This window comes from Aythya ferina (assembly GCF_964211825.1).
Source record: "Aythya ferina genome assembly, chromosome: 2".
Lineage (NCBI taxonomy): Eukaryota > Metazoa > Chordata > Aves > Anseriformes > Anatidae > Aythya > Aythya ferina.
In genome coordinates this window covers 110,002,429-110,018,236 of record NC_140297.1, presented here as the reverse complement: position 1 = coordinate 110,018,236, position 15,808 = coordinate 110,002,429, and the positions used below count along the sequence as shown (strand labels likewise).

General features: G+C 40.3%; 1 protein-coding gene across 2 annotated transcripts in view; it reads left to right on the top strand.

Moving 5' to 3' along the window:
• Positions 1-15,808, top strand: part of EMILIN2 (elastin microfibril interfacer 2) — a 38,579-nt gene that overhangs the window by 5,751 nt on the left and 17,020 nt on the right. For both annotated transcript variants that reach the window (XM_084510678.1, XM_084510677.1), the window contains exons 3-4: positions 10,738-10,913; positions 12,995-14,929. In XM_084510678.1, coding sequence (XP_084366804.1) covers positions 10,738-10,913; positions 12,995-14,929 — 2,111 coding nt within the window. The remainder of the gene's footprint in view (positions 1-10,737; positions 10,914-12,994; positions 14,930-15,808) is intronic.

Here is a 15,808-nt window from a genome sequence, read left to right as displayed (position 1 = left end):
AGAAAGTGAGCTGTTCCAGTTTTACACATTGCAGATTTTTACTACCTTCCTCCCGTTGTCCTAAGGACATCTGACCTCTTTTTTGCAGTCAGATTTCATCTTTCGTCTCCCCTCTGATTCACTTTGACCCGGTGTCTTGAAAAGTATCAGGTCTCAAAACAATGCTGTGTTTTATTCTGAAAGTTGGATCCCAGCTAATCCCACTGGTTAGCTCTTGGATTCATAAAGATATTGGTTATCTTTCAAATAATCTCTTAGCAGTTGCTCTTTCTTATAAATTAAGTTATCTTGTGGATTGGGGAAGCAGAAAAGAACTGGAACTCTGTTTCTCAGGCAGCTTTATCAGAAGCAGTACTCTGAATCCTCACTTAACCTGTCCACTGGCGTAAGGGGAGAAATTCGGTCCCTACTTCAGGGAGAAGCAGGTGAGGATGTTGTAAACATGTAAGCTGATGCTAAGTCCCTTTCTGTTCCATCACTGTTGGACTACATCACAGTGCTGTTCTACACTTTTTTTTTCTGAAACTCTTTTGGAAGGACTGTCTTTTCAAGGTTCTAATATCCTATTTTATTTAGTGTTTTCTTAGTAGCTTATTCTGGGTCTGTCAGCATGTGGTTGACTGACGTATGTTTATCTTGTGACAAAATGGAAGGAAGCAACCATGTAAGAGTTACAAGATTGCAGACCCCAAGAACAAAGCTCTGCTTTGAGTGTTGCCACAGAATGTGGCTGTAAGTTACTTAAATGCATCCTATATCTTAATTTCTCTGTTCATAAGAAGTGGGTGCCTGCCTAGCTTTAAGGGATAATAATTCAATAACATTAGGACTATTAAAATCTAAACCTGAAACTTTTTGGGCATTCCCCACTGGAATTCAGTGGTCAGCTTTTGAAAAATAAAATCCTTGGTGATTGAGATAGATATCTATCTCTCTTTGCCTCTATCTGTATGGATATAGATATGTATGGATACACATATGTATGGATATATCCTTATGTATCCATACAAATACACCACTGGGAAACTAAACCACTAATAGGAGGCATGGGGGGACTTCCTTCAGAGCATGCAATCCCCTAGTTGTTTGTTCACTTTCTCTCCACTCTCTGTTTAATTGCACATCTAGAGAAAATAAATATTTTGAGTCTCATTTTCTTTTGATGAAAAAGATGAAAAAAAAAGATATTTTTTTTTGAAGAAAAAGTCCTAACTGAGATGAGTGACATCAAAATTCACCATATAGGTAATGAATGATGGCACTTATGGAGATTATGGAATTTATGGGGATTAATGGAACTACAAATGAGAATCTTCTGTCTGAGAAACATTTTTGTCTTCCACCAGTTTCTGTGATCTTCTGCCTTACTTATTAAAAATAAAAAAAAATAAAAAGAAAAAGAAAAAAGCATACCTCAGTAAAATTCAGCCAGATTCTCTTGGATGCATTGAACTAACACTCAGCATTAAAGAGAACCATCTGAGAGGTTAGGTTGTAGAGAGCTGATTTTGGCAGCATGATTCTTTGCTCCTTCCTTGTTATGAGTAGATTAGGGGATGGAGGACAGCAACGTTTCTGCCTCTGTCCTGACATGCTGATACTCTGGGAGTGGAGTGAGAGGGGGGATACAAGTCACCTGTGCCATGTTTCTGCCTGCTAACAGTTTCCTCCAGACAGAAAGCAATCTCTGTTCACTGTGCTTCTCAGGTGGTGCGAAGGGGCAGAGCAGACAGCAAACACTGGAAAAGCTGCTTAGTCTCTAACCCTCATTCTTGTTTTATGTTGTATTTAGTAAAATTACAGGGTTTTCATAGTCAAATATTAAAGCTGCTTTTTTTTTTTTTTTTTTTTTTTTTTTGGAGTGACTTGGATGGGTGATTTATTTGTTTTACATGCAAAGTGTAGCTGAACTCCATGATGCAGATGTGCAGTGCTTTAACTTCTTCTCTTCAGAGAACAAGTGCTTCAGTTTCGGTCCCTGTTAGTGCTCTCAGCCAGCAGCAGTTTTTTATTCAGGATTTAGCTCAGAATCGATTTGGTGCTAATTCTGTAATATCAGTTGTGGCTAATGCTTTACTGTAGTTCAAAGTTTATTAATAAGAGCTTAGTGATGTATATTAGGGGCTGATTATTAAATTACATAGAGATCTGACCATGACCTTTTAGGGAACTTCAGTTGAGATAGGTACGACTGGGCTAGATATTGGGATGGTGGGTATTGTCAGTGGCAGGTTTTTGGAGGATAAGACCCCAGACATCAACTCCTGCAAATACATGTACCGTCTTCTTTATACAAATTTTGGAAAGTAAAACTGCCAGCTAAAGGAAGAGGGCCAGTGCAAAGATGAGAATTTCATAAGTCTGTAAGAGGCGACTTTGTGTCTCCAGTGCCAAGTCAAAATCAGTAAATATTTCTAGGTTCACTGGAATTCCTTTTAAATAGATTTTTAGTACAGCTAGGGCACATGGAAAATAAGGAGGTGATTGGTGGCAGCCAATAAAGCTTCACTGAGGGAAAATCATGCCTGATGAATGTGGTGGCTTTCTACAATGGGGTTACGGTGTTGGTGGATAGGGGAGGAGTGACTGACGTCATCTACCTGGACTTGTGCAGAGCATTTGATGCTGTGCTGCACAACATCCTTGTCTCTAAATTGGAGAGATGTGGATTTGATGGATGAACCACTTGGTGGGTAAGGAATTGGGTGGATGGTTGTACTGAAAGAGTTGCTGTCAGTGGCTCAATGACCAGTGATGAAGTGTTCCTCAGGGTCATTATCGGGACTGGCACTATTTAATATCTTTGTTGGTGATGTGGACAGTTGCATTAAGTGCACCCTCAGCAAGCTCTGTGGTGCAGTCGACACACAGCTGGACAGGCTGGAGAGGTGGGCCTGTGCAAACCTCATGAGATTCAACAAGGCCAAGTGCAAGGTCTTGCATTTGCGCCAGGGCAGTCCCAGGCACAAATACAGGCTGGGTGGAGAATGGATGGAGAGCAGCCCTGAGAAGGACCTGGGGGTGGTGGTTGATGAGAATCTCAACATGAGGCAGCAGTGTGCACTCGTAGCCCAGAAAGCCAACCGTATCCTGGGCTGCATCAAAAGCAGCGTGGCCAGCAGAGCGAGGGAGGTGATTCTCCCCCTCTGCTCTGCTCTCTTGAGATCCCCACCTGGAGTGCTGCGTTCAGCTCTGGGGCCCCCAGCATAAGAAGGATGTGGATCTGTTGGAGTAAGCCCAGAGGAGGGCCATGAGGATGATCCAAGGGGTGGAGCACCTCTTCTATGAAGAGTGGCTGAGAGAGTTGGAGTTGTTCAGCCTGGAGAAGAAGAGGTTCTGGGGAAACCATATAGAGGCCTTCCAGTAACTAAAGAGGGCCTACAGGAAAGCTGGGGAGGGAGTCTTTGTCAGGGAATGTAGTGATAGGACAAGAAGAAATAATTTTAAACTAAATAGGGTATATTTGGATTAGCTGTAAGGAAGAAATTCTTCACTCAGAGTCTGGATGGGGCTTTGGGCAACCTGGTCTAGTGGAGGTGTCCCTGCCCATGACAGGGAGGGTGGAACTAGATGAGCTTTAAGGTCCCTTCTAACTCAAACCGTTCTGTGATTCTCATCTGTTCCTGTCAACACATCTTTTCACCGGTTGCCATAAGTGCCTTAGGGTAAACTCCTATTAAAGACATATTTTTTTTCTTAAATTAAGCTCACTTGTGGCCTAGAACAGCAGAGAGCTGCCAGTGTGCCTCTGCAGTAGCAAGGTTATACATGAACAAAATCCAGAGACGGGATTCAGCTCAGCCTAACTTCACTTGTCGACCATACAGGGATGTGCATGTGAGCACAGGAGCTTAGACATCTGCAGTAGTAGTGACTCAAATGCAGGTCAGTAGTGTCCAACACAGTGCTTAAGTAATCAGATGTAAATAAGGATTTAGGATGAGATGAAATCCTATTTAGACTCTACTAGCTGTTCTGTTGGCTTAAGGGAAATACATAGAGCTGATGCCCATCGATACCCACATTATGGGCAACTGAAATTCAGATGTGCTGAATCTCACTGTTGCAGTCAATGACTATCTGATTTCTGTCAGAAATCAAGTCTCCCTGATTTCACTGGAACTAGGATTTCTACCAGCTTTTGTAGGGGCTACAAATAGGCCAAGGCTCTTGGGAAATTAGAAATGTGGGATTAACTGGTACTAGCTTAGTAACTGTGTGGGAAGAATGGCCAGTTTAGGTATATATTCAGCAGAAGCCTTTTCAGCCTGCAAAAATAATTAAAAAAATAAATAAAAAACCTTGGTCAGATATGATTGCAGTTGTATGTCATAGTTGGTGTTTGCTTTTTTTTGTGTGTGTGTACTACTCCAGCACTCCCATTGGAGATTTGGATGACTGGGACATGCCAGAGCATGCTATATCATTTAGAAAGAGCAGATCTACATTCAATAAAGGCATTAAACAATGAAGATTAGTTATCTTATATCCAATAGGATCACGATTTGCAGACTGCAGAAGTTATGGGACCTGTTCCAATGACTACAGAATTTTGGACTGACCTTGAAGTTTTGTGCTCAGAATAAACATTTTACACACTGCTTATGTAGAAACATATGCTGATTCTGCAGTCCCTCGCTCACAATGAGGATGTGGTGGCAGTTATCTCCTTGCATTTCCCCAAAGGTCGAATGTTAATATCTAGTTACAGAACGGAGCCATATGTTTTCCCACCGATTTCATCCAAATGTTTCTGATTTGTTTTATCGCTATTAGGTGACATTCCAAATATCAGTGCTAACTGCTTCCTTCTGTGGTTTAGCACCATGAGAAAATTAGAGCTCGTTCCGTAGTCAAAATGTCTAGCATTTGCAGCAAACATGTATTTTTAATTAAACGCTTTCCAAAGAAAATACTTTTCTCTCAGAGAGGAAGAATCTTTTAATGTTATTGCCACACTGTACAACTTTATTTCAACTGTGAAGTTTTTAGATATTAAAAATATAAATTTGTGTTGCTGTTCTGAACGTGTTGTATCATTTGATCATATTGAATTCATGGTGAAGGCAGTAGGTGCCTCACCAACCTCTAGGTGAAAATTTTCCTCCTAACCTCTAATCTAAATCTCCCCTCTTTTAGTTCAAAACCATTCCGCTTGTCCTACCATTATCTGCCCTAGTAAAAAGTCATTTTCCATCTTTGTTATAAGCCCACTTTAAGTACTGAAAGGCCACAATGAGGTCTCCCCAGAGCTTTCTCTTCTCCAGGCTGAACATCCCCATCTCTCTCAGCCTTTCTTCATAGGAGAGGAGCTCCAGCCCTCTGACCACCTTTGTGGCCCTCCTCTGGACCCGCTCTAACAGCCCCATATCCTTCTTGTGCTGGGTGCCCCAGACCTGGACACAGCACTCCAGGAGGGCCCTCACAAGGGCAGAGCAGAGGGGCAGGGGCACAATCACCTCCCTTGCCCTGCTGGCCACTCTTCTGGTGATGCAGCCCAGGACACAGTTGGCCTTCTGGGCTGCAAGCACGCACTGCTGGCTCTTGTTGAGCCTTTCATCTACCAGAGCCCCCAAGTCCTTCTCTGCAGGGCTGCTCTCAGTGAGTTCTTCTCCCAGTCTGTGCTCATGTCTGGGATTGTCCCAACCCAGGTACAGCACCTTGCACTTGGACTTGTTGAACCTCATTAGGTTCATGTGGGCCCACTTCTCCAGCTTGTCCAGGTCCCTATGGATGGCATCCCTTCCTTCTGCTATATCAACTGCACCACTCAGCTTGGTGTCATTTGCAAACTTGCTGAGGGTGCACTTGATCCACTGTCTATGTCACTGATAAAATGACAAAGCACCAGTCCCAGAACAGGCCCGTAAGGGACACCACTTGTCACCAGACTGGTCAGGCATGATTTGCCCTTGGTGAAGCCATGCTGGCTGTCTCAGATCACCTCCTTCTCCTTCATGTGCCTTGACATTGCTTTCAGGATTTTTTCCATGATCTTCCCAAGCACAGAGGTGAGGCTCACTGGTCTATAGTTCCCTAGGTCCTCCTTCCTACCCTTTCTAAAAATGCGAGTGATGTTTGCTTGTTTCCAGTCACCACATGGCCTGACTGTAAGGATTTTTCAGATATGATGGGGGGAGGCTTGGCAACTCCCTCAGCCATGTCCCTCAGGCCCCTGGTATGTATGGCATCAGGCCCCATAGACTTGTACTTGTTCAGTGTCATCAGGTGGTCTCAAACCTGTTCTCCACTTACAGTGGGAAGGACCTTGCTCCCCTGACCCCTGCTTAGAAGTTCAGGGATTCAAGAGATGTGGTAAAGCCTGACTTGCTGTGAAGGCTGAGGCAAAAAAGTTGTTGAGGATGTTTACCTTCTCCATGTCTGCTGTTACCAGTAATGTAAATACCAGCTGTTCTTATTTTCTCTCTTGCAAGGGAAGATCAGAGACTGTTGAAGGCCCTCTTTGTTCCTGCTGTCTAAAAGAATGACCTCATTAATATTATTTTAGCTCAATTCTCCGAGAGGATGTGGCCATCTCCTTTAGCTGGAAGTCCTCGTGAAGATTAGGTGACAAGGCACAATAAATGCTGATGATGCAAGTTTTAATCATATAAGAAAAGAAAAATTTTTCAGTCTGTGAGACAGTTGTAAAAAATAATTATGATTATTAACACTTGAATAGCAGAAATCCAAGGTCATGGGGGGATGATTTAATAAATTATTATGATTATTATGTTTTTAATTATGTTCCAACATACACAGGCATTAAAGTGGAGCCACAATTCTTTAAGAGACTTATGAAACTTTCCTGAATTTGACTAAATTGCCTCATTAGGTAACTGCAGAGATTCACAACTACAAGACAAAATATGAGAAACTCAGGCATGTTGTGTTCTAACTGTTTAACACGACCCAGCTGCATAGAGAAGCAACGTTATAATGACATTTTGTCTCTCCTGCCACACTGAGTACATTGTGTATGCTCTAATGTGTGAGCAGCTTAATTCCAAATACTGCAAATATAAACAGAGACATCTGATTTTTGTATTCTACTAGCTCTCAAGCCTACATCATTAAACTGTGTAGAATCAGAAATAATTTTCTGGCTGTGCTCCCTAGCAGAAAGGTACGTTTTCCTTAGTTTTGTCAGAACCATAACCAAGAATATAATTGTGTTCAGTGCTGTTGCAGCCTGCCAAAACCCTGGAAGTCTGCAGCTCCTCCACTGAAACCCACTGTGCAAGCAAAGTTCTGGCTATAAAAAACTTACATGACTGGGAATCATGCTTAGGCTGGCTGCTTGTTGGTGAAGGTCATTCATTCATCAGTGCATCTGGATAGTCCTGGAATGGTGACACATTCCTTGCATGGGCAACTTCCACAAGTCTGCACGAAGGAGTGAAGCTGTAGCAATTAAGCTATGATTTTAAGAAACTTGTATATGACCGAATTCCAATTAGGAAAGTTTTAGGGTAAGTTCCCGTTTCCCTGCCTCAACATGACTAGTCTTGCTGCAGTCGATGGCACTGGCTGTGTGATGAAATGAACTGGACTGGCAACATAGAGAAGCAGTAGCTCTTGCTAAGAAAATCACTGTTTAATTTCTGAGCTCCACATGAGCATTACTGTCTTGGTACGGCAGTTTAGGTTGTAAAATGTGAAAGCTGTGGCGTGTCCAGATTTTGAAGCATTTTCATTCTAGCACACTTTTTGCCCTAGGAGAATTGTGGTTTAAGATTCAGGTTAGTCAGCACTTGACAGGTCATAGTTGAAATCAAAACAGATCCAATTTGTGTATTTGCTTGAGCTCTAAGACAGTTATGAGAATTTGTAAGGAATAGACTGCTAAGACTTACACGGTGTTTTTGTTCTTTAATTTAAGGCAGGAGGATTCTTCTGCATTTCAAATAATTTTTGTAATAAATCATACTAAAGTAAGTCTGAAGCTGTCTATATTGATGAACATGACTATAGAGGAAGTATGGAAAGAGAAACTCATCTAAGATATGAGAGAAATGGCAGAAACGGTACAAGGAAAATCCTCATTTTATAATTTATTTGAGTAAACAAATGCATGTTTTGCATAAACATTGTTCTTATTCCCTTTTATAAAATTGCTTTTAGCTACTTTTTTTTTTTTTTTTTTTTTTTTTTTACTGAAAAAAAAAAAAAAAAGAGAAATATAACTTAGTGATCTGAAGATAGTCAAAATACTTTGATTTTCAGGGAGGAGTTTGTCCCTGACAGTATAGAGAGGAACACACACAAAGCTGAGAGCAGTCAAGTGCTTTATGGCAATCAGAGAAAAGTCTGTACTGCCATTTCCAGCATATGAAAATGGATCTGGAAGTTCAAAGTTTGTACTTCAGTAATGTGGTGTTTGTGAGAGAGATGGTAATGACTCTTAAACCACTTCAAACCACTAAAACATTTAGCTAATCCTGTCACTCCTCTGCCTCTAGCAGCTAGTTCAAAGGAAGGGGATCCTACCCAAATTACCTACATGAGATGTGGTTTAATGTTCAGATAAGGGAGAAGGAAAAGGAAGTTCCTGGGTGGTCGGGATGTTGTCCTTTCCAATGGTGCCCTCTACGTTGCACTCGCTTAATTTTGAAGCACTTGACCTTGGGATGGCTGCTCTTTACATTTGTAAACAGGATTCAGCAGATGTTTTCATGAACACAGTAAAAGAAATTATGAGCTTGAGCGCAGCCCACAGCAGTTTCACTGTGTGCTATAGTGAAGGTTAAAAAGGATCGGAAACCCCTCTGAGTTAATGTTCATCGAGGCAGAATCTGAAAACCTGATAACCAGAGCAAACCATTCAGCTGGGAGTGGCTGATGGACAGATTTACAGGCTAGTCCCACCCTTGCCTTCCTCTGAAGATTCACGGGAAAAGAGAATCCGGAGAGGCTTGTTAGAATAACCTACTGTTTGGCCCCAAAATGGCTTGGAAAAGTATGACACTGTCTCTAGTCAAAATAAGTTTTTTCCCTTAAATGAGAGGTTGTACATAGAGTAGTAACGCAAAAAAGAACATTGAGTATTTCCTCAGTGCCAAAAGTGGAATATATTGTTACAGAACTCGGAAAGATATGTTTGGAAAAGAAACAAATTCCTACTTAGTGGTTAACACTTTGAAGCCCCCCGCCCCGAGTTTTCTAAGCAGTTTATCAAAACACGGACGGCAAATGGCTGTCGGATGTAGGACATCCTAGAATTATGTCAGTGGAGTGGGAGATGCATGAAAAATGCAGAATTATTTCTGCAGTTATTTGCACACAAGCCTTGGAGATTAACAGTTAAACTCGGTGACTTTCAATAGAAACTGTTTCACAGTTGCTGTAAGATTTAATTCTTTCCATCTGGTAGCAGATCACTGATTATTTTTAAACAAAAGGAGATTTTGTGTATTAATACAAGTAAACATTTAACGAGACGTGGAGTTGATTTTTTGTGATAGCATTGAGTGCTCGTTACATACTGCCTTCTCCCTGTCCCAAAATACCCTCTGAATGAATGAGATGTGTTGTAGAGCTATTGTTAAGTCCATTGCATTTGTTCCCAATTTTTTCTGCCAGTATTACTACTTTAGGGGCACTTCAGTTGTGAAGCGAGTAAAGGATGCAAAGTGTTGTTCTAATGTGAAATACTCTATGAAAAAAGACCTGAACGTGCAACAGAGAGGGTGGTGTCATGATAATTTTATTCACAGAAAGAAATTCTCATGAGGAATCGGGGTAAGATGTTCATTCATATTGAAGTTTGTGTTCCAAGCATACCACTTTACAGAACTTAGGTGACAAATTCCTGTTTTATTTCATTTCCTCATCTCTCCACCCTACATGAGCTATACCTTAAACTGGTAACAGTTTTTATAAAATAAAACAGCCTCTGAATATCCTATGGGGGGATCCCTTAGGATATGACTGTAGATGAACTTATGATATATGCAGTTAAAAAAATTGTGGAAAAAGTCTTGGTTGAAGGCAGTTGCACATTCAGAATCAGGTTGCCATTTATTAACTTTTTGAGTGATTAATCAGGGAACCTTAAGTCTGTGTGTACATAAGGTGCATAGGTTTGTCCTCAAGAACTCTTGAGCTTAACAGGGACAGCGAAGTAGGAAAGAGTCGAGTCCCTCATTGGTCTTAGCCTTTCATCTGACCCCTTCTTTCATGTCCTTATCTGACTCATGCTGTCAGCATCCTGTCTTTTCCTGGAACAGCCTTCCTGGCTTTGACTGCTCTGTGCATACGGATTCTGGGGAGTGTTTTAAGGAACAATGATATTGGAACAAGTGGGACAAAGCAGGCAGAAGCAGTTTTGATGCTATGAAGAATTGCTGCTGGAGGAGCCCTGTGGGTGGATTTGTGATGAAAAGTAGTTAGAGGAGAAAGGTTTTGAATTCATAGTGATACACTGGCAGTCACTGTTACTCTCAGCAATGCCTGACGAAATGAACCTTCACTTCCCCCAGAGCAGTGTCCCTCAGCTCATAGAAGAAAGTCCTTCATGCCTGGGCCATGTTTGCTCTTCCTGACACGACTGAGCTAAGTGCATGTAACTTTTAGACCTCAACAAAAAAGTTTGTTTAATTAATGTTTGGAGGAAAAAAATAAAGCATGTCTGAAGTTAATTGAATCTCACTTAAAAGAAAAAAAGTTTTAGTTTTAGGCTTAGTCTAAGTAAAAGCTGATGTTACAGATCGTTTACAATACTTTCTGTTTTGGCAGATACCGAACGAGTTTCAGACCTCGGTATACAGTTGCATACAAGACAGTAACAGAGCTAGAATGGAGATGTTGTCCTGGATATAAAGGTGAAGACTGCAGAGAAGGGCCAGCAGAACAGCCAAAGGCAGCTCGTCGTCCCACAGCACCGGTGAAAGCTGTTGTGAAGAAAGGCTTGGGTAACTTTTTGTTTGAGTTTTGGTATGCATGATCATGTCTGGTTTCTTGCTTTGTCCTTTTACGTATAATAACCGTTATGGTTTCTATTAAACTCAACTACTGGCAGGTACAAAATCCATATGGAAGACACTGTGTGGTGGGAAAATAATAGCCAGGCAATAACAGTCTTGATACAGAGAATTTCCTGAAGAATAATGAAGGGGTGTGTGTGAAACACTGGCCATAAATGCCATCTGTCTTCTCATGGTTCAGGAAAATCTTTGTCTTAAGGTAGTTTTTTGTAAAAACAGAGATTTTTTTTTTGGTGGTTTCTTCAATGTTCAGGAAAAAAAAAAAAAAAAAAAAAAGGATATATTTGAGAGAAACTATTATTAAAATGAACAAAGAACAGGTACTAGTTTTAATGATAGACGGTGCTTCTTAGCATTTCACAGTGTGTTGTTTGTTCAAGGACCTGAGCAGGTTTTACAGATTAATATTAGATTACCTGCCTTAATACTAAGGTTAAGGGAATGATAAGCCTCAAATGCTAAAAAAAAAAAATAAATACTATAAAGAATGAATAATGTTGTATTAGATACTGCCTTCTGAAAGGGTAAGAGGAGTGCTGTTGCTGCAGGATTATGCCTTTCCTCCATCAATAAGAAATGGTAAACAGATGCTTGTTTTTGAAGGACTTCTTCACAGCAGCATCAGAGATTAATGTCATACTAGCTGTTCACTTAGTCAGATTTCCACTGGTGTTTTTGTGTAGTGGAATCAAGTGGGACTAAATACATAGTTTTAAACTACTCCTATACATTATATACATGCTTTAAAAATAAAGCGCTTAAATATTTTGTTAGCCCGCCTAAACTATTTCTTCAACAAACTGACAATAAAACATGATAATCTCTTTATTAACTGGCATGCTGCTTATATCTAGAGATTTTCTTTTTGCTCTGACAAAACTCCCTAAAAAACCTATGTTTCAAAGCAAAAATAGACCAGTGTGTATGTAATAGCTACACTGTGTGTGTTCATACTTTTTCATTACTAAAGGAAGCAGCCATTCTGCCTGTCTTGAATACTTTATGATTTCCTACCTTCTTTGTACTGTCTTTTAGCTGAAATCCGTTTTAAAACTAAGAACAATTATAACTGCATGTCCTTCAAACTCAATCTCAGTGTTGCTTTCCAAAGTATATCTAGCATTCGTAGCTTGGAATCAGTGCTAAAATTCTTTTGTCTGAAGATTTAACTGTTAACAACACTCCATTACAATAGAGTCACAATTTGACAGGGGAATTTTCTTATTGTTAGCTGTTTACTTGTCATCTGAAAGAGTTTTTCTGATGCTAACAACTTGTGTATGTATTTTCTATAAAGTATATTTTCTTCTTCACTTCCGCTTCTTAACTTCATTTTACTTTTACTTGTGCCTGTGATAGCATGCCTTAACTGCACAAAGGTCCTTGAATTATGAATTGCCTAAAGGATGTAATGCAACATCACAGTAGGGTTTATACACGATGTCTTTATAGAGTTTATCCCTCAGTGCATAATGGCAAAGATACATAGGAATATGTAAATAAATATGGTCATACAGATCTACACATTAAAATGATATTTAAATGGTTGTTAAAACAATTGGTGATCTAGCTGAAGGTTTGCATTATATTAAATCATTATTTGGGATCACACTCAGTGTCTTGACTTGCTAGTGCCTTGTTGCTGAGAATCCTAGGAACTAGGACTGGAGGGATCTTAGGGATTCCACTTATCTGTCCCCTTAGGCAGGATCAGCTATGCCTGTCCAGCTTCCAGTGGCAGGAATTCTGCTGCTTGTGTGGTCAATGTCTTTTCTGTACAGCTGTTTGAGCAAGAATTGGTCAATGTTTTAAAACGTTTAGTTTGGAATTATTTGATAAGGTTTTTTAATCATAAACTACTGAAAGCAAGAATAGAAAAGGGAACAAGCATTACGCATTTTGAAGTATTTTTTGGATTTCAGCAAAAGTAAAATTGGCCTCTGTTGACCAAAACGGATACCCTTAAGAATGCTGATTTCCAGACTTAGTCTATTATTTCTTTGAAACAGATGCAGAACCAACAGAAGCGCCAGAACCTCCGCCATATGAGAAGAAAATGCAGTTTCTTGAGGAAGAATTGTTTAGACTTACACGATCAGTGCTTGAACTTCAGTCCTCCTTGGCAGGTGTGAATGAAAACCTAAAGCTGACTGTCCAAGAAGATGCAAGTAAGATGTTGGTCACTTGGCTGAACAACCTTTATGACCGCCCAGAGCCTGACAGTGCAGTCGGTGGTGAAACAGACACTATCCATCTGCCTGGACTCCTCAGCAATAAAGATCAGAAAGACCCTTTTCTTGATTTTGAAATGGAAGATATAAAGTCTGAGCTAGCCGAGGTCAAAGAAGCATTGAAGATCAGGAATGACCAACTGGAGGAACTGAATGGAAAAGTAAAAGGCTATGAAAGACAACTAAAACAACTGCAGGAGGCAGCACAGGGACCTATGTTAACAATGCCTAGTGGCAATGTGTATCAGGAATACATAGACTCAAAATTTGAGTCCCTCAGACAGGAAATACTGGAAGGATTTGAAAAGAAAATGGCAGATCTGAAGAACTCTTGTGAATACAAACTACAGGATATCCAGCAGCAGTGTGATGACAATGACAATAACTGTTTAGGTATAATTGATGTTATAAGAGGAAAAGAGAATGATTTGAGGAAAGAAATAAATACTCTCCGAACTCAGATTCCATCAAACCAGTCCAGTTGTTGCAAGGAGGGTGAGAGAAATGACTTTGACCAGCAGATAAAAGATCTAGACAAGAAGCTTGACAGAGTTGTGGAAGCACACAGGATCCTGAATGTCAGAATAGACAATGAAATCAGTCGGTTGTCAACTCCGGATTTGGAAGACATGTTTGGTGAGAGGCTGGAGGAGCTAGATGCAAGGATGAACATTACAGAACGAAATGCTGAAGAACATTGCTTTTACGTCGAGGAAACTCTCCGAGGTGCTATAGCTGCTGAGGTAGATGAGCTGAGAGACTTGTTTGACCAAAAGCTCCGGTCACTAGAAGATAGGCTAGGTGGCACTATTTTAGAGATTGCTAATACCACAGACCCGGATGGAATGTTTATTAATCCTGGGCCTATTATGCCTAGTGACACTGGATTTGCAAACGAGCAGTTTACAACGGAGATAAATCTTGTCAAGAACAAATTACTGTCCCTCGAACACCTCTGTGGCCAGAAATGTCTGTCAGCACCACAAGGGACAGAGGACCTTCAGAAAGAGCTAGAAAATTGTAATAACAAATACAATCACTTGCTTTTGAAAACAGAGAACAACTCTGTTCTTCTGCAGTCTTTAAATAGCTCTCTTAATGAGAAACTTAACTTAATTAAGGATAACCAACGTGACAACCAGAAAATGCAGAGAGATTTGCGTGTATTCCGGTATAGTCTAAATGTCATGGATAAAGATATGAAAAATCTCCAAGATGGCTTGAATAGTTGCAGGGAGCAACTTCTGGGTGTCAATTCTACCTGTAGAAAAACACAACGAGGTGTCTACCGAAAAATTGATCAAATGCAGAGGACATTTGCAAATCAAACCATTCACCCTAGTGATAACTGCTGCAGTGAAGTGAAAGAGAGACTAGAACAATTAAATGACCATGTCCTGACTGATCTCAACAAGTGTAAAGAAAAGACCCAAGGTGTCCAGGATGGTGTTTCAGATGTTGAGAGCCGAGTCGCGAATGTTGAAAAAGTTTGCGGCAAGCTGGACTCTGTCTCGGGTAGCTTGCAGAAGATAAAAGAAGGTCTGAATAAGCACGTGAGCAGCTTGTGGAACTGCATACGTGAAATGAATGGAACTATATCATCTCATTCCAAAGATATTTCTGGCCTCAAAAATTCTGTCCAGCAGTTTTATAGTCAAGTCTCTAAAATCACCACAGACATGGAAGGCATGCTGAAATCTCAGTCTGACACAAGTAAGTTTCATGCATTTTTAATGCTTTTTTATTTGTTTTTCAACAGGCTTTCTTTCCTGAATCACTTATAGAGGAACTAAACAAGGGAGGAAAAATTTAATATTACACAGTTTCTGCTTTGTTTTTACAATGACTATAATTTTGGCTTTCCTCTAAGACACCATAGAGGACTTTGCTTTTAAAAGCATTCTTAAAAAAAAAAAAAGTCTTTTATGCTTTCATGCTCACTTTGAGCCAGAATAAAGATAGTAGTAAAACTAATATTTTAGATAGTGACTTTAAAGCAAGTTTTAATTAATATTTATCTGTAGGTATTATTCCAGTTATTTTATTCAACTTTTTCTTGTGTGTATGAGATTATGTGTGAGAATCCTTCCAGCTGATTCCTCGAGGGGAATTGAAAAGTAAATTGAGAAAACCGAAGACAAAGGAATTCAAATTTATGATAAGAAAGATTCTCTGTAAGTTTTGTTCATAGTGTGAGTTAATGATTATAATTCAGCACTGACTCTTTGATTTAGGACTTTCACAAACAAGCTCTGGCATATCTTGGTGTGGCAATTTAACACTTTTTGTTTCATAGCCCTGCCAGAAGTTTGTGTTCCCACAACTTAGGTGGCAAGTTGGCAATACATTCACACCACAGCTGGCAATGCTTTCACACCTCAGCCACTTCTGTTAGCCATCCAACCTGTTGGCTCAAATCTAACTTCACAGTGAGTTTAAAGTTTGCGTGAGTGGTTGAGAAGCAGAAACACAACCCCTTTGGCTCAAAATGCTATGAAATGGTAACCTCTGTGTGTCGGTGAACCCTGCCATAATGGTTTAGAGGGCTTGCCAAATGCCAGTCAGTCCCTCTGCAGTTCTTCCCCAAAATTT